Here is a 20,037-nt window from a genome sequence, read left to right on the forward strand (position 1 = left end):
GTCCCATTAAGTGCCACACTTAGGGCTAAGAAATGTCCTAGCCGAACTCTGGAAATCACTTGGGCTGGGATGGTATTATTTATGCATTTGTTTATTTAACTCCTAAATAAAGATTTATTTTGAGTCTTTTACGTGCACAGACTGACTAATATAGCTGCCCCCCCCCCTCAATCTCAACATAAAAACATAACATAGACCCAGGCAGTGAGTAGACAGATACTGGAAAATGAAATTAAACATCTTAATACCTCCTTTAAATTACTTTCTTCTTCTCTGGGAAAACTACTACCCCTACTACCTGGATTGTTGGAATAATGACTCATCTGAAAACAGGTTAACTCTTCAAAGAATAAATGTAAACATTGCAAATTTAAATGTTTTGCATTGCAACTGTCAAACCAATTATCTTTTCATTCCTCTGCTTGACAAGCAACTGGGATATGAGGGTGTTGTGAAAATGGCAACATTCACTTATCTGTATTGTGTTATTTGTATTCTAGCAACTTTTAATTTTACTCCATTACATTTCCCCAAACTATCTTTGTTACTTGTTACTTCCAAACAAATTCAAAAGAGTTGTTAATGGTCTGTATTTATATAGAGCTTTACGAGCCTCGATGAGCTGCTTTACACTATAATTTTGCAATTCACCCATTCACATATTTCAACGTGGGGTTTAAGTTTCTTGCTCAAGGGCAATACTTCAATACTTTTACTTCTTAAAACTTAAATCCATTTTATATCAGACAAATTACTTTTTACAGTAAGTACAGTAAATGTCATACTTCAAGACTTGTTTTACGTAAGTAACATTATTAAAAAGTGACTTCAGCTTCTACCAAAGTCATTTTCTGCTAAGATATTTGTACTTTTACTCAAGAACTTTATAAGAGACTGTCAATAACACATGATTATACACGGAGTGGTGATTCATTGGTTAAATACACAGTAAATCTCTTGTAAATGGCTGGTGCGCACATGCACACACACGCACGCACGCACACACACACAGTTTTAGTGGGTGTGTTCTGTGAACGGGGGCAGTATAACTGTGTGACACCGCTTGGCTCCACTAGGGGGAGGAAAAAGTTTGCGCTTGTTGACAACTCTCATATGGTTCCTGTTGAGGAATGTTTGTTGTCGGAAGCTCGCCAAAACTCTGACGGTGTAACTTTTTTAGCCCGCCGAGCGACATGTCCGCGTAGTTTGCGACGCTTCCTAAACGTTTTGTCGTGAGTGAACACGGCGACAATGGACTACATATATTCTATCACGGGCAGCGGCGCCAGAGTTGTCAGAGACGCCATCTCTCACGGACTCTGGTCCGGGTCGGAACCTCAGGACGCGGATAAGCTCCGGCAGGAGCACCACCACCACCACCACCACTCAGGACCACAACACGAAAGCGTGTTCACCCTCTACAGACCAGGTCAGTGTGTGTAACAGTGGACACGTAGGCCACTCGTCCGTGCACGTTGCCGAACTCCGTTGAAAAACTCTTCACTTTTATGATTTCAAGGTCTAAAATATTTGTTCTTACTCCATAGGACACAACTGAGTATCTCTTCGTGTACGACGCGTGTCCCTGTGATTTTCGGCTAGGATATCTTTCCAATTTAATGGAACTTTATATTCCGTTTTAGTTTTAACTGACATTTCCGCAGCAGTGTCATCAAAGTAGAACGCCTTCGCTGTCGGTTTTGAACTGCCTGTTAAAGTTCAATTTATTGAGGTTATGCAGCCTTTTTTTTAGACAAAAGCTGTTTAAATTGCAAGCCGTAAATTTGCACATGGCATTTAACGACAAGTTTTTTGTTTTGATGAACTTATCGACTTTGAAATCCGTGCTGTTGCATGGTGTCAGCAGCTCAGTGAGTGACTGTCAGTACTTCCTAAAACGCTGTCATAACCGAAGGCTACTCAAAGTATGTCGACAAGAAGACGGAGTTAAGATTTCACCAAACTCTGTACTCGTGTGTGCCAGTTTGGGCTGAAGGGGGAAGGCGAATCATGATGCAACACTAACTGTTGCACACATCTTGAGGGGTAGACTTCCTCTGTAGTCAGTATTACTGTGTTCCTCTGTGCTTTGTGGTTTCCCCTTTTTTTTCTTGAATATTTTAACGTATCAGAAGGTTCATGTACTCTGCAGCTGGTATGTCCGTCTTTTCACTTAAATGTCTGCTGAGGTATTATAATACCCAAATATTTCACATCAGCAGACAGTGCATGCTGAAACCATCCAGCCAGTTAGTGAACAAGCATGTCCTCGAGGCTTTTCGTGTCACAGAGCATCTCCATGTTAACAAAAATTGGATTTGTTTTTTTCCCCTGTTCATACTTTCCCCTCTCACATAATTTATTATGAGGCCCATCGGTGCCGTCTCTGAATTTGAATTAACAGGGAGAAATCTGATGCTGTTGAGTTGAGACAGATATCATCATGTATATTATTGCAGATTGTGCAGTGCACTATTAGTTAGCATGAGTTGGTTGTTGCCAACCAAACACGGACGTTGCAGTGTGAGGGCATCTCCTCACCCTGCTCTGGTTTAATGTACAGGCGTTTTGCAGCTCCTGCGGAGTCATCAGGCCCCAAGGCTTGGTGCGGGGCAGGTTAATTGTTCGATCTAATTAGGGCAAAGATTAATCCGATGCATGCTCAGCTGCTCTTGAAATGCAGTGGATGGCAGTGGGGGTCATTAGCAGTTCTCGCACCTTTCTTTCCCAGCAGCAGTGTGGACTGAGGGGGTGGCTTGTATCTGCAGGCTACTGCCCTGCTCAAGGCCTGATATGATGGACATGATTCAGGTAGTGGAAGTGGGCAGATGATGGGAGTGGACCATGGTTGGAGCTGGAAAGAAAGAAAAGTTTTAAAAACGAGAAGTATAGAAATGCTGCTGCCTCCATTTTTGTTGTGTTTTAGTAAGGACATGCAAAAAAAAGTTTTGTGTGAAATCTTTTCACAATCAATGTTTGTGGTTGGTAGTGCTCTCTGAAACTGATCAAAAAAACTTCCAATTTACACTGGCTTGAACATGTCCAGTCAGTGTACCTGAATAGTCACGTGATATGTGTTTTGACACATATTAGCCTTGATAGATGACATGAGCTAAAATGTTGGACAGTGGAGTTTTTGTTTGAAAATGTGTTTTTTAAAAGAATGTTTTATAATATGGATGTACCCTCAGCAGGGCTCGAGAGTATGACCAATTTGGTCGCATATATGTGAAAATCATTCAGCCGCGATTGGTCTGCCCCTTCTCTCCAGCCTGTATCAAACGATAACTAATGTTCATGGTATTTTTTCCTTCAACAAACGTCTCGGTTTGCAAGTTGGGCAGATAGTTTTTCCCCCGTTGATCTAACCAGTGAAGCAATGTCACCTTTTAATGTACTTGAACCAGTGCAACCAATGCAATGACGACTTTGTGAACTCACATTTCCTGGGGCAACGACACCTCTGTGGCCAGTAAAGTGTGAAGGTGATGTTTCATTTTTAGTTTAATAAGACTGGGCATTTGTTTCCCAACTTCTGAATAAACGTCTATCGGGCACTATCAGGAATGTGAAGAAAAAAACCATAGAGGCCCTTCATGGTGATGACTAAAACTAATGAGACAGGGATACTGTATCGCCACTGGTTATCACATGACTTGAGGGCTCCACATTTAAGTCATATGATGGCACCTAAATCATCACGTTACTGTACTGTCTGATGATAATTTTTAGTAAATAAAGGAAAAATCGGGCAGTTATTTTCTCAGTAAATGGGAAGAATAAGGAAATACCCTGACCCTCAAACAAATCTGTCAAACATTTGCATTTAAACTAAAAAAAACTTGTTAGGGAGCCTTTAGGCTCTGTCAGATTTCACGGTGACACAGCTTTGAGCCACCGTAGCGTCACTGAGAATGCGTGTCAAAGTTGGGTTCACAAGTTGTTGTTTTTCTGTCAGAGCCAGGGACAGATTTTAAATAAGCCACATGATGCGACACATGCCACTTTGCTTTCACATGCACAGCATGACACACGTCACCGCGACATGAATTATCCAACTTTGTTTTCTGCTTTGACTTGTCTATTGTTACTATCACACAGCAATGTCTGGTATTGTTTCAACTGGCAGAGACAGATCTGCGATCTCTGGCAGCTCCACCTGTAGTAAGGTGTAGATGATAATATAGACTAACACCTGCAGCTATTGAAATTACATACTACAGCAAAGCGTGCTCCTCAGAATTGTAATCAACAATCACAATCATGTAATCTTTCATGAAGTACAGCAAAATTACTTTTTACAGGCACTCTGTAGTCTTGAAATTAGCTTATTTTTGTTGTGTTTTGATTATCAATGTGAGTGACAATACTAGGAAGGCTGTTTTAGACTGATGTAGGGTTTGCCTTTTCTTTGAAATGCCATTATAACAGGTTTTTGTTTTGACACTATGGGTATCTGTCAGTGCAGTGCTTTGATATTTTAAAGTATATTGATGCAAGCTACTTTCTGGAGAGTAGTTTAATGTCAATCTGTCCTCTCAGCCGCTTCAAAGGATGTTTAGCAAAATTCTATTATTTGCAGATCCTCTCGGATGTTAATTCCCAATGTTAATTAGGACTAAAACTTTGGTTTGTTGACACAATATTTTTCAACATTTTCTGTCATTTCATGGACCAACTCAGGCAAATGTGATATTTACATCATTTGTAGGGACACAAATAGGAATCATTTCAGGTAAATGGGCAGTATTTAGTAAGACACACGACTTGTGATCGTGCCAGTAATGGAAAAAATTTAAATAAGTTCATTTTTCCAGCTTTTTTATCTTTTAATTGTCTTGTGACTCCATGACATTTGTCTTGGGAGTTCTTGGGATCATAAACCCCTTTTTGGCAACATAGAACCTAAATTCATCTTATATAAACCAATATAAACAAGCATAACCAAGTCTTTGCTTGTTTGTTTGTCTATTAGTAAGATTTAAAAAAGCCATTGATCTCACTTCCATAAGGTTTTCTGGAAAGGGTGGATTATCAGCCGGGGGTGAATACCCATTCAAATTGTGATGCAGATCCCAGTTTGGAGGTGGAATCATGACTTTTTACCAGAAGTAGGGTTTTTTTTCACCCAGCATTTTCTTAAATTTCACACCAAACACTGCAAGATATCAGTGAAAAAATATCTGTCTCATTCAGAGAAGTAGAATGACCTGCATTGTTCTGTTGCCTCAGCTATCAGAGCTTGATTGAATTTAAGGGCACTGTTGTGCTTTGGTGGAGGCATGTACTCTACTGAGTGCCATTATAGTTGGCTACTGTAATACATTTTGCCATTTTTAAAAATATAAAAGACGTGCGCCACTCTTCTTTTAATAACATCAGATGATTCATCAGAGCCACAGAGGAAGAGCAGCGTTGTCCTCTTGACATTGAACTCTTTCTCTGCATTGCTTAAACTCTTTCTGTCCCCAGGGTCTTCATGTATTTATCACTGTTCACATTTACCCTACGGCTGACACCAACTATGCCGCAATTACCAACGTGATTCAGAGAGTGCAATCTGCTGGTTCTCTCAGCTCTGTAATTGGTGATTTCAATCACCTTAATTTCCAGGAAGTCCTTGAGCAGTTTGTATTTGCACGCTGCTTGACCCGTGCGCCATCAAGAGGATCTGTTAAGGGAACATTAGTAGCAGGATTCCCAATGGGAGTGCCAGACCACAACACTGTACACCTGCTATGCTCCCACAAAGATGGATCGAGGGTCTGAACTCACGACTGCTTCTAGACTTTTCAAAGAATGTTTCGGGTGGCAACAGAATCAGACACCAAGCTGAAACCATGTCCTTCTTCAAGGACATTGTCTTCAATATGATAACGGTCTGACTCGCTAACAGTATGACGTATCAACTGTTCAAAAAAATCATAAGATGAACAGTGTTACCAGTTTTGTAAAACTGAGCACAACCGATGTTTATGGGAAGGTAATTATGTTTTAAACTAGTAATAATAAGTAATTTTAGATTCTACATGTTATGACAGTGATAGAATACCTTCATACATGTCAGATTCAGAAGCGTGTAGGGTTGGTTTGCTGCTCTTTTCAGTCCCAAATTAAATCTCCAGTACTTCTAACCTATGATGCTATTGGAAAAACTGGTGCCATATGTATTTTGACACCAGGTATGGTTATTTGTGGCACTTTTGTTTGTCCAAAAAATGAGGTCAATGTTCCTCCTTCCTCTGTAAATGTTTGACAAATGTTTGTTTTGAACTTTGTGTTCTATATGTGTTAGTCAGCTCCTTGACAAATCCATGGCAAGAACACTGAAGCAGTATTCCTTTTTAACTTCTTTAATCCTTAGATTTTTTTTATTATTGCTATGGAGACAATTTATCACGTCAAATTCCTTTCCCCACATGCGATTGATAGTCAAGCAGATGAATGTGAGGAGACACTATCGCCGTTTGTGTTCCTTCTGTCTTGATCTCAGCAAACTTGTCTGGCTGAACGGAAAATAAGCCGTCTGTGTTGGCAATCCAGCCTCTGTTTCTGGTTTTCCATTTCAGACTGCGGTGAGACGAGGGCTGCACTTTGTGGAGGATTTTACATTAATCATGTCACTGATCGCCTTCATTTAGTCCTGTAGACACATTTGTTTTTCAGAGCCCTTGCTTCTACAAAATTAAACCGCACTGTAATTTAAAACGCTTTCTTTTACAATTAAAGGCCCTGCACTGAGAATTGTTCTAGTATTACCCGTTTCTTACAGGTCTAAAATGTATGAGTGGGAATCTCTATCGATGCCTTATGATTAGGTTTGTTCACGATTCTGAGGGCTACCTCAAATTGTAAAACTATAGTCAATGCATCAGGTTATCGATCCACATAGCTTGCTTCTCTTTCAGAAACACTTTCTTATTGTATGTGTTGATCTTCTCACCCTGATAGAATGAATTCCTATGTTATGGGCAAGAACTTTGGGTGGGCTGACTTTAGAGGTGGGATGTAGTGATTGCATTTTTTTTTTTTGCTTTTGCTAGCTTATCCAAACATCCAGACTGATTTAGTCTTTGACAAAGTCAATTGCAATTCACTATTAAAACTTACTCTAACATACACCATGAGATATTAATCATACCAGTGATTACTAATATTAGCAAACTATAATGAACTCAACTCAGGACAATGACGGTTTTCAGCTAATGTGACTAAGGGAAAGCCAAGTTAATGCACATGTTATTTGAAAAATCTACATGAACCACTCCCCTCCTCAGTGCATTTCGACCCTTAATGTATACTCCCTGCCTGTGCATTTGGCCTGTATTTGTCTAAAGGCCGTCTTAAAAATTGGTTCCTGGACAGATCTCTTTGCTTTTGGCTCAATAAAATGATCTGATAATGCAGAGTTTGTGTTTCTCATAGCTGAGCTCATCACTTCTCCTGTTATTGATCAGCGCTGTAACCTGAGTGGTTAGTGTGTTGCCGGCTGGGATGCAGAGGGCCAGGGATCCGAAAGATGATGTCAACCGATAAAAAGTGCACTGATGGCGCTGTAAAGGTGGATGACTACTATGTATAGATGTGCATGTGGAAACCTTGCTCTATTTTCTGCCATCTGCTCTTTACCGTCAGTGTTCTCATGACGCAATCCTCAGATTGATTTATAAATCCAGTGTCATTACGTAATAATAATGAGTGGACGTTGGTCATTAATGTCTCTTTCTCACATCGTTTGAGCCACAGGACTGCATTACTGTCATAGTAGGGATGAATTGTTATTGAGGCTACTGCAGGCATACATTATGTGCACATATCATCACAATTGATCGAATACGGAGTTGCACATCAGCCATCATTCATCATGCCCCATTTTAGTACTTTCACACACACGGACACAACTTAAACTTGGAAAGAAAGATTACTCAAAATGCAATAACCTTATCACCAGAGGCTGGGTGTTAAATCAGTGAGCCTAGTGGTGTTAGCGCTCTGGGGCGACCTCCTGTTTTAAGCTGCATGAACTGTGGACCGCTGTGTGTTGCAGGTACAGTGTTATTGTGGAGCACAATGTGCAGGATGTCGTTTCATCCCAGCGGTGTCGGTGTCTGCATTTCAGTATCGACTCGTCAGCCATCAGCGGCTGTTGGTTCAATATATTGGTCCAGCTATTGGATGGATTACCATTACATGTTGTACAATACAGCTCATTGTATCATCTGTCCATCAGTCCATCTTTATCCTTGTTCTTATTCTTCATTTGTCCTTTTAAGAACAGCTGACATTGGAGGAGAAGCACCTTCAGTGAATTTAGAGGTTCCATTTACCCGAACCATAACCTACGTGTCTTGGGACTGTGGTATTAAGCCTGGGTACTTGAGTTGCAACCAAGAGTCTTCTTGCTGTCAGTGCCCCCTGTGCCATCTTGTAAAGTACAGTGATTCTCTGAAATTTCCCCTAGAGAAATCTCTAAAAATATCGTGAAATATCATGAAATATCTACCTAATATTACAACAGACACAGTTTACCCACAGGATGCCACACTTATCATGTAGTGCCAGCATCAGGTCAAGCTTCCTCTGAATATTGCAGACAGGTTTGTGACTAGAATATTTTCATCAGCACTCCTTCCTCTGAAAGCCTTCACCAGGTTTGTCACTATGGAAACAGTCATGTTCGTGCTGTCAGAATGTTAATTAAAATTATCATCCCTCAGCAGACTGAAGTCCCATCGTTAAAAGTGTTGCAGTGTAGGGAACTTTAACCGTATTATCAGCAGCCCTGCTGGAGTGTGATCGGCCAACATGGGAGAGTGTTAATAAGAGGACAGGGCAGATCCAGAGCCTCCTCTCCTGGTGCGGACATGCCCACATGCACACACAAATCTGCAGTTCAGCAAAGTTTCCTATAAAAGCTGAGTGGTATAGTGGCTGGCTGGTCTGCGGAGGCTGGCTGCTGTGTAATATAGAGCTGAGTGGTACTGAGAGTGTTGGCAAAGGGCTGTTCCCTGTCACACTGTGTTCTCAGTGTTTAAGGTGACAGCTCCACTAGACCCATGTACTGTATATTCATTACAATGGGAAGGCTGCAGCCTCTGCAAGCACTGTAGTAAAGATATACAGCAATAATGGGCTTATTCTTGGTGCAGGGTAGTTGGACCCTTTCTCCTTCTAAGTTCTTATTCAGCGCTCTTCATATTGAGACTTTAGGTTAAGAAAGTTGGAGACCAACAGAATTTTTTTTTTTTTACTGCACCTTGAAATATGAGACCTAATAAAAGGATAAGTAACTTTTAATTGCTTCGCTGCATGTTGGAGACATTTGAAGGGACCTATTCAAGTTTGTTGTGTGTTCTATAATGCAAAGATGACGGCTTTTATACATGTAAAATCAATCCCTGTAAGAAAAAAAATCCAGTAAAAGCTTTGACAGTTTTTAACTAAAATGTCATGCACTCGGAGAACGTGAACTTTACATCCCACGTTAAAAATAATATTGAACTTTGGATAGAAAGTGACAGCCTTAGTATCTACAGTAAAAATATATTAAAAAATAATAATTTTGAGTTGGGTTTTGTGGTATGTTATGACTCTTTTGGTGGATATGACGGCAGTTAACAAGAGGATCCGTTGGCATCCTCTATTATTAAGTGCTCAATGTGGATTGTATCTGTCTATATTTTTGTCTGGAGCCACACAGGCCCTGGCTATAGCTACAGCCCTCCTGCCCCCACACCACACTGAGCTTGGCCTCCGACCTCTCAATCACACTCGTCAGACGATGTGTAATTATGGTACCCAGTGGATAACTTTCTTGTGCACATGAGAAGGAAAATGGCTGCAATAAGATACTCATGTCTATCAAATGACACAGTGTTAAGATAACAGTCCCAGCAGCTTACTTTTAAAATGAGTTTTTGGCTGTATCAGCACTTGTTACTCTCATTTCTGTTTGACTAAGCATCTTAAAGACTTTAATTGAAGTCAGAGGTGAACTAAATGTCATGACTTGGTGTTTCTTTTTTTCCCCCGATGTTGAAAAGTTACACAAAGATATTACTTTATACAAGTAGGTGCTGACTGTATAGTCCATTTTGCTTTCCTAGCACTATGTAGCTATTGTGCTTCTGCTTGTCTCACTCTGTGCATCGCAGGAATGTCTCCACAGACAGGAAAACTAAACACAGAGTTGTGCAGTTGATGGACTTAATCAGCATTGCGTGAATTGATTCCATTGACAGTGGTTTGTATGGAACGGCTTTTTGTTTAGATTTCAAAGTTACTCACTACAGCTTTAATCCATCTTCACAACTAACAGAATAGAAACATTGCCATGAAGCATTGGTTCATTGATGTGCAGTATTGCCTACAACGCTACAGCGCAATTTGAAGACCGTAGTCAATAATGCAAATCAATAAGTCACAGTATGATGTGAATGTGCTCAGATTTAACTTGACAAACCACAAAGGTTTGATGTGTTGCAAGTGTGTTAAGTCTGCATTTTAGTATAGTTATGTTAATATATCCATCCTTTGTGCACCATTAACTACTAAGCCTCTATTCTGCCCCCTCCATCACAAATATTTTGGTCTCTGGCTCTCAAACTAAAGTCCTGTACAGCACCTGTTTAGTATGTCTGTGGTGCAGTGCTCTTGCCTCCCCTACTGTTATGGGGTTTTCTAAAAATAACATCTGGTGAGGGCTGCATATAGCCAGCAGGCAGGGACAATAAAGGGAGCAAAGGGAAATGGGCTACTTGTATATTCAGTCTGACCATGAGGGAATGTTAGTCATAGTTTAGATAGTTGTTGACTCTCCTATTCCCTATCTTCTTAATTTTTGTCATGGCTGTGTACGAAGCAAAGGGAAACTCCTATATATTTATAGCAGCTGTGATTCATACTCGACAGATTGTGCATGAACAGTACACAGCCTCGTGTACAAGTAGGATGCGTTCACATTTCTTCGTAGCTCTTTGAATCTGATTGAGCAGATTCAGGGTATTCTTAGCATCTGATGGTTTAAATGTGTAAGTGATGAAATGTTTAAGTTGGGAGAACATTGTTGCTAGGTAATGGCAATGTAATTATAACATAATGTAACATAACATAGTGCCAGTAATGAAGGCAGAGGGAAAATGTAGCATGTATGGGAACTTTTCCTAAGTCGATATAAATTATCCTGACCTCCATATGCCTGGATGATAGTACATCATGTACAGAAGAATATTAATTTCCATTCTACCAAATTTGAAAATCTCCCAGCTTGTGATCTCATGACTCATCTCATAAACCGTAAACATGATACAATTTGAACTTTATTCGTACAGGACCGTCATTTACAAAATGGATATCATGCTGTTTAAGAAGGCCCGTAACTAGTGATTGGGAAAAAATAGTGGGAATGGGTGGTTTTCTCAGAGTAGCATACAAGTTGACTTCACTTGAATGATGGCTCACAGAAGGTTGCATAGCAGTTACAATCTAGAAAAGCACTCGGAGAGCGCAACTGAACCCCCCAACCCGCCACGGATCATGTCCAAAAATCATTATCGTTATCATTTGTTCCTGGTCCCATTGTGGACTGTTTCCTGAAAATTTCATCCAAATCCATCTGTGACTTTTCGATTTACAGACAAACAAACTCTGGCTAAAACATATACCTCCTTGGCGGAGGTCAATAAACATGTAAAAGTAACTTCTATGTGCAATAAGTGAAGTTGCTCCCTGATGGCCATTTAAGAGAATACAGGCAATTCCATATTGGAATACAGGCTATTCAAACTAGTTGCAGATTTTTTACGGTCAAGTCAAGTCAGTTTTATTCTTATAGCCCACCATCACCAACACAATTTGCCTCAAAGGGCTTTACAAGTATGTACATCAAGTGACGCCTTAAACTGTCACATCGAGTGAGACAAAACTCCACAAAAACCCTTGTACATGGGGAAAAATGGGAGAAACCTCAGGAAGAGCCACAGAGGAAGGATGCCTCTTCCAGGAAGGACAGACATGCAGTAGATGTCACATCTACTGCATGTCACTTCTGTTCCCATACAGAAGATTAGGCAGATTACGAACAAAACGGTTGCTGTTCTATTAACGAGATCATCAATTTGACTATGACTAAAACGAACAAATTACCTTGAAAGATCACTCACATAATATTCTCTTTCATTTGTGTTGAATAAACCTTCATCATCATAGCCAAACAACATCGCGCACTGATACATGCTGTGCAATTTTCTAGAGTGTTGGGTAGACAGAAGACTGTGTCCTGGGCCTTAACTCAGCCTTGCTCAGATAGGCATGACTTCTTGTGACTCTTTACATCCCAGATTGGTGAGAAGGCAGGCTTTGTTCTTCCAGACACACAAAGCAGCTCCTTTCTGAGTGAGTCATACAGTCGACCCATTGTTGTTGTATTTCTGCCCATTAATTAGCCGAATAAAAATTCCTTTATGGGAAATGACAACAGTAAAATTGTTTACACTGTGGTATCTTCTGTTTTACTTGGTTGAACAACAAATTAAACTAGCACCGCAAGCGGTGGTAACGGGTTCGAGCTTGACGCTACGTCGTGATCCGCGCCCACCTCGCCGCTTGCGCCCTGATCTCGTCTCTCGTTCATTCGCTGCTTGCTGTCGTAGTTCTAATTGGTGCTGTCCGTGCGGATGTTGGGCTGTGGAGTAAAGTCATATATTATTTCCTGTTAAGTGCGTTACACTTTCTGTCGGGAGGACATTGTTTGCGTGTTCAGGATAGGTCCCTGGCCTCACATACCAAGTTCCATGCAGAGCGGTCAATGTACAGTAAAGTTAGAGGGCACTTCCTGTTAAAATGGCTGACTTCCTGTTGGGTCAGAGCGTGTCTATTAACATGTTCAGGGAAGTTCCCTTGACACACATATAATGTTTCGTGGAGATAGAGCAACGTACGGCAAAGTTACATTCTACTTCCTGTTTTGGCGTTCCACTTCCTGTTTGGAGTTTAGCTTTTGCAGACATGTTCAGGATAGGTTCCTGGTCTCACGTGTCAAGTTCCGTGCAGATTGATCAATGTACGGTAAAGTTACAGGGGACTTCCTGTTTAAAATGGCTGACTTCCTGTTTGGTCAAAGGTGTGTCCATTAACATGTTCAGGGAAGTTCTATTGACTCACATATCATGTTTCGTGGCGATCGGGCAATGTATGGCAAAGTTACATTCTACTTCCTGTTGCGGCGGATCCACTTCCTGTCAGGAAGTCATCTGTTGCTGACATGGTCGGAGCGGTTTTGTGGTCCCACATATCACGTATGAGGATTATACAACAATCCCTGTTATAGCAGCATAAAAAAGTGTGATATGTAATGTTATATCCAGCAACCAGGGGGCGCTGTTTTATAAATTGAAGATTTTCATATAGACTTCTTCAGGGTCGGACTGTAATCAATCCAAGGAAGTTTGGTTCAGATTGGAACAGGATTTACAAAGTTATACCAGTTTCTTTAGTGTTGCACAGTAGATGGCATAGTCTGCCAACACCAGGGGGCGTGGTTAAGACATTGAATATTGTCATATAGACTACTCCAAGGCATCAATCCAGGGAAGGACATTGGACCCTCCATCGCAAAGTTATAAGCGTTTCGTTGTCTGTTTTTACATATCAGAATGTTTGCCAACTTTAGCGCCCCCTATCTCGTACGCCGTGCGACATTTTAAAAAACTTTTAATAACATTTGATCCTCAACTCGTCCACATTGACCTCGCCAAGTTTGAAGGTGATAGCACAAAAGTTCTAGGACAAGTTTGTTCATATGCCAAATGTAGTTATGTCTGCTAACACCAGGGGGCGCTGTTTTCTAAAGTGAATATTTACATATACACTTTTTCAGGGTCGGACTGTTATCGATCCAAGGAAGTTTGGTTCAAATCGGAACAGGATTCACAAAGTTATCATCATAAATGTACTATTTTTGGTAAATAATCCTCTCACCACCAGAGGCGCTGTTTCCGAACATGATCGTTTTTTCATATTCGTCTTTAAGACCTATCGATCATGAACCACGGCAAGTTTGGTTCATATCTGACCTTCCAATGCAAAGTTGTAAGAGATTTGGTCAACATTAGAATGATCGCCAACTTTAGCGCCCCCTATCTCGTACGCCGTGCGACATTTTAAAACAGTTTCAATAACATTTGATCCCAAACTCGTCCACATTGACCTCGCCAAGTTTGAAGGTGATAGCACAAAAGCTCTAGAACAAGATAGATTTTATAGCAAATAAAATTCTTTCTGTTGCCACCAGGGGGCGCTGTTTTCGAAATTAAATATTTTCATGTAGACTTGTTCAGGGTCGGACTGTCATCGATCCAAAGAAGTTTGGTTCAAATCGGAACAGGATTCACAAAGTTATCATCATAAATGTACTTTTTTGGGTAATATTCCTCTCACCACTAGAGGCGCTGTTTTCGAACGTGACCGTTTTTTCATATTCATCTTTAAGAACTATCGATCATGAACCACGGCAAGTTTGGTTCATATCTGACCTTCCAATGCAAAGTTATAAGAGATTTGGTCAACATCAGAATGATCGCCAACTTTAGCGCCCCCTATCTCGTACGCCGTGCGACATTTTAAAACAGTTTCAATAACATTTGATCCTCAACTCGTCCACATTGACCTCGCCAAGTTTGAAGGTGATAGCACAAAAGCTCTAGGACAAGATAGATTTTATAGCAAATAAAATTCTTTCTGTTGCCACCAGGGGGCGCTGTTTTCGAAATTAAATATTTTCATATAGACATTGTCAGGGCTGGAGGAACATCAATCCAAGGAAGTTTGGTTCAATTTGGACCAGGACTCGCAAAGTTATAAGAGTTTGTTTTTTTGTCGCAAAAATCCGACTTTGCACCTCGCACCTCGCTACACCGTTAAAGAATGTGCTATCATATTCAACACGCATCATCTACCATGTGTTTTCAATGTTTCAGTGTCATTTTGAGTCGGATACGACAATCTCTGTAAAAGTTATTACCGAAATCGTAAATTAACTTTTTTTTTGTATATTCTCTTCCACCACCAGGAGGCGATGGTTTCAAACGTGATCATTTTTGCATAGGTGTCTTCAGCAACTACCCACCATCAATCATGGCAAGTTTGGCTCCGACTTGACCTTCCATCGTAAAGTTATAAGCGTTTCGTTGCGTGTTGGGAAAATTTGGAATTTTCGCCAACTTTGGCGCCACCAAATACGTCCGCCATGCGATATTTCAAAAAAAATTTCAGATTAGATCGTACCTCAACTGGTCCACATCGACCTCGCCAAGTTTGAAGGTGATTGCTCAAAAACTGTAGATTTTGGTATCTACGGCAAGTTATGCTGTAAATTCGCCAAAAACGCCTCCGTTTTCGCCTTCAATCCAAGATGGCGGCCTTCCTGTAGGTTTCACAGAAAACTTGTGATTGACTTTTGCCCATGGCACAACCTAATGAACGTGTGTACCAAGTTTCGTTCATGTACGTTATTCCCGACAGGAGTTGACCTAGTAGCACTTTTTTGCGACAGTCTGAAGCCCCGCCCACTTCCATTTTTTGACGCACATTCACCGAACCACTATTTTACAAAATTTTCAGCAAGGTCTGATATTGTCCCGAAAATTCGTGAGGTTTCGGATACGTTCAGGCCTTCAAAAAGGCACTTTTTTTTGGTGAAGAATAATAATAATAACTCTTTCAATTACAATAGGGTTCTTGCACAGTCGTGCTCGAACCCTAATAACTAGCGACCTCAGGTCGCTTCCATTAGGAATTTCTCTACTGTGCTGTTCAGCTGAGATAAGTGAATTGGCTTTATCTAGATTGGCACTGACCACAGACCCATTTTTTCCAGGTCTTTACATTGCAGCCTCTTCTGCACCTCCTATTGCTCCCGATTCTGCCATTCTGGGTATTGCATCATGCTGTCTCCATGCATGTAATACAACATCTTACTGCTATTATACAAAAGCAAAGACCATGCATCTGAACTGCAAACACTTGTCTACATATTGATGATAAAACCATAATAACCAAAATCTTAATCGCTGCATATTAAAAGCTGTGATTTGGATATCAAATGATCTTTCCTTCTGCAGAATCAGGGCTTATTTAAAGATAACAGATTACCCTGTTTTCCCGTACAGTAGGAAGAAACCATGACCTCTGTTATTGAAGATGCCCTGGTTCTGTGCTCTACTGTGTGTCTGGAATGTGAATTAAATGCTCATTTCTTGTGCCACCAACCATGGCCAGGTTTAATTTTAGACCTATCACAGACTCCCTGTGTGCGAATCCCCTTGCAGTTGCTAATGCACATCTTTTATTCCCTCTCACTTCCTCTGTCTGTCTTAGTATCTCACTGTCACTCGCTCTGTATTATTTTAAAGTCTGAGGCACATCTTTGCATTAACCCTTGCTGTGCTCAACATTGCTCCAGCAGAAAGCTGTGTAGCTGTGTGAAAGCAAATCAAACTGCTTCAAAAGCAAGCCTGTCTTTGCAGTCCTGCAGTGCACAAAGTAGATTGACACCTCTGCTGTTTGATTACAGAATTAGGTTACATGTAGTCTGTTGCACTTGCATGGCCTGCAGTTCAGCAGAGAAAAATTGGATTATATTTCATAACAGAAAGGCATGGAATCACACTCATGAGCTGATGGTTCTATATAGGCACTAAAGCACAATCAAATCACACTAATATGTGTTCTCCCACTGAAGGCTAAAAGGGATTTGGTACACCACAGTTTTTGCTCAACCCAACTCCTTATCCAACGTTTTAGAGATGCTATAGTTGTCAAGCTTGGCAGTGCCGATAAAAAATAATCTAGTATTTCCAGGAGAGTGCCTTCATATTGATTGAAATACATACATGTATATTATGTGTCCAATAATGTCTGGAACAATCATTAGTTCCTGACCTGGGGATATACACCCATGCGTGGGGACATAGTGTAAATCTAAAGGTGTTGATATGCTAGAGGAGCACTGCTATGCACAACAAAATGGTTTCTAACGCCACACTCAAGGCAGTGCACGTTTGTGTGATCTGGAAAATACTCATTGGATGTACAGGAAGAAAATGTTATGTAGAATTTAAAACATCTGAACGTTTTTGCAGCAATGCTTGCTTCATTCTATTCACGTCCTGGAAATTAGCTGAACAGCAGCCATTGGTCTATGAGCTATTGTTGCTATCCTTGGTACATTGACTTCAGAAAGTCACAATAATTGTCATTCCAGTGTTGCACACAAAAAACAAAATTTTTGCTAGTTAATGGTAATATGGTGAGCAAAATGCAACACAATATTTAGTGTAACATCACAATCTCAGTATCACAACTATCAACAACTGTACTTAAGATTTTCTAGCTTCAGACTGCATTTCAGGAACACAATCCACAGTATCATCTTCACAAGGCTGCTGGTATTTACACCTGCAGCTCTGGTTTCCATTCCCCCTTATTTTCTGGCAGACAGTCCTGAGCCCCAGAAATAGCAACACTGGTGTATGACTCATGTTTTGAGCTATCTGGGATGCCTGGTGAGAAATACAATAATACAGGGATCCATTAGTTATGTACAATGCCTACTAAAGAAAGATGTGTAAACAGGAGGCATCGGAGGACTCTGGGGTTCAACGCATGTCCAACATTAATCTTTAACCCAAACCTTCTCCAGTCGGCTGCTTTCTTTGCTCTCACATCTTCTTCTTGTGCCAATCTGCAAAGGCTCATATGTTTATCAAGCCCATTCTCCCTTTTCAGACTAAAGTCAAAGACCAAAGTCAAAGACCAAAGTCAACCCTTTTCCTAGATCTTCTCCATCCCTAGTAGTGTCCTTCCCCCTTTCTTTCATCTACCGTCTTATTTTTCTTGTCTTTCATCTAGTTGCTTCAATATTCCGTCCACCTTCTTGCCTTCATCACCATCTTTCTCGATTTCTCTACTAGGTCCAATAATTCCCATGTACCATCCCCTGCATCTCTACATCTCATGTTTATTCCTTACATTCTCAAATTTGAACCCTTTGAACTGTTACCTGTACTTATCGGTCCTTACTTTATCTTCCTAAACAGTTTTAAACCCTTAAAGGAATCCTAAAATATTTGCGTCTACTGTGATTACAGGCATTTCATGCCTCCACTTTCTTCTACTACCGTCACATCCTCATGCAATATCCCCTCATTACCCAACCAACACACAGCCCTGAACCCTCCCTTCTCCTTCACCCACCCTCTGGTTCAGCCCCCACTTTCCCTCTTCTGCATCTCCAGCTTTAGCCTCTCTGCTTCCCTGTTGAATCCGTCCTCTTCTCCTCTTGCATCCAGAACGGCGGTGCTCTGATGGAGGTCACCATGGTCTCTGTCTGCTGTGAGAGGAAACAGGGGGAGGAAGGCAAGGTGAAGAGCTTTCAGCAGCTGTCATTGCACCGTTTGGTGGGCTCAGAAAAAAAGGAAGGGACAGTGTGATAGTGAGTGAGAGCGGAAGAATAGAAGCAGAGCGAGGAAGGGAGGGTGAGAGAGAAGAGAGAGAGAAAGTGGTCCAATGCTCACAGCTCACATCGCTGGCTGGCTGGCTGGCTTGCTCACTGTTGACGGATGAGCTGTCTACCCACGGGGCTGGGAAACGGCAGCTTGTGACAAGCTGGGGAGAGAGGAACATGAATGTAATGCGTACCTTGCCTCGCTTGCTTTCAGATACCGGCCAGAAGAAGACCCCAGAGAAGAAGGATGGGAGGCGCATGTCCTTTCAGAGACCTAAGGGGACCATAGAATATTCTGTGAGTAACATGCAAGCAACTCAGCTGTTTCTGGTATCTATGTTATATGTTTTAGACACATCTCTGCTCTCGTCGCTGCTGCTGCTGCTTCTGTGTGTGTATGTCTGCTGCTGCTGGTTTCTGGTGCGCTGACAAGCACCAGTAATATTCTTGTTGTAGCTGTTGTGTTTCTGTGTTGTGAAGGCAGTGCGTCTGACCATGCTTGATAGCTCATTAGTTAGGGGTAAAGCCCGTAACAAGTGTGTCTAATTCTCAACTGTTTACATAAAGATGTATGTGAATCTATAATCCATAGGTGCAAAGTTGCTCATACAAAGCTTATGGAAACAATGCATGCTCTGCTACAGACTCCCTGTGCAGGGACGAAAACACCTAGCTCCATTTTGCATGTTGACATTTAGGAAGGAGACCTAAACTGTCGCAGCTCCTTATGTCTCTTCCAGTCTGACCAGAAGAGGACAGAGAGGCATGAGAACTGGCAGGACATCTATTTGTTTTTCCACTCATTCTACATGCAATGCATCGACAAGCATTCCACCACACAGCCCACTCTGCTTGCGAATGACCTTCCAACTGCGTTGTCATTTCAACTGATTTAGCTGTTGTATAGGAAGGGGAGTTGAGACACAGAAAGAGAGACGGACAGGAATGCTCTGGTTCCCGAACATAAACTGAAAATGCTGCCTGTCTTAGCTTTGCCTGGTTGTGTTCTTCAAATGACCCTCAAATCCAGCTGCAGTCAAGCTGCCGTTCCTTGCCTCTCTCTCCGTGGCAACAGTGAGGAATGAGATTGCTGTGGCTCAGCTCCGAATGTCTGCCTGTCTGCTGAGGAGAGAGAGAGGATATGAACAACAACAACACATAGTAAGGGGGCTTGAGTCCGGTGAGAATATTTAAGGCAGTATTACCCAGCTCCTCCTACACTTTGAGGGTCACATGACATGACAGTGTCCCAGTGATTGAGCCACAGCTTTATCTTAAACTCATCTCCCCAGCCTGTCCCATAGACAGCAATGTTTCCTTATTTCGCTTTCCAGCAGATAAGTTTATAATCTATTTCCTGGCACCTACAGGAAAAATGAGGGCTTCCTCTTTTGCTGCCTTATCAATACCATCTCCCTCCCCCTTCTTTCTCCTCTACCTTTATACACAGGTTTCTGTCTGTCCCTTTCTTTGCATTGAGAAATGACATGAACAGCGACAAGCCATCTGCTTAGACACTGATAACGCTAGCCCAT

At 41.4% G+C, this 20,037-nt stretch overlaps 1 protein-coding gene across 7 annotated transcripts in view; it reads left to right on the plus strand.

Annotated features, from left to right (window-relative positions):
* oxr1a (oxidation resistance 1a) overlaps nt 1-20,037 on the plus strand; it is a 79,815-nt gene that overhangs the window by 18,584 nt on the left and 41,194 nt on the right. For 5 of the 7 annotated variants that reach the window (XM_083893688.1, XM_083893690.1, XM_083893689.1 and 2 more), the window contains exons 1-2: nt 1,189-1,429; nt 18,717-18,799. In XM_083893688.1, the coding sequence (XP_083749814.1) occupies nt 1,252-1,429; nt 18,717-18,799 (261 nt within the window). In that variant the 5' untranslated portion in view covers nt 1,189-1,251. Of the gene's footprint in view, nt 1-1,188; nt 1,430-18,716; nt 18,800-20,037 lie in introns of those variants that run through there. The other 2 variants (XM_083893694.1, XM_083893693.1) reach the window with 1 other exon arrangement.

The sequence above is a fragment of the Microchirus variegatus genome (genome assembly GCF_963457635.1).
Source record: "Microchirus variegatus genome assembly, chromosome: 1".
NCBI classification, from domain to species: domain Eukaryota; kingdom Metazoa; phylum Chordata; class Actinopteri; order Pleuronectiformes; family Soleidae; genus Microchirus; species Microchirus variegatus.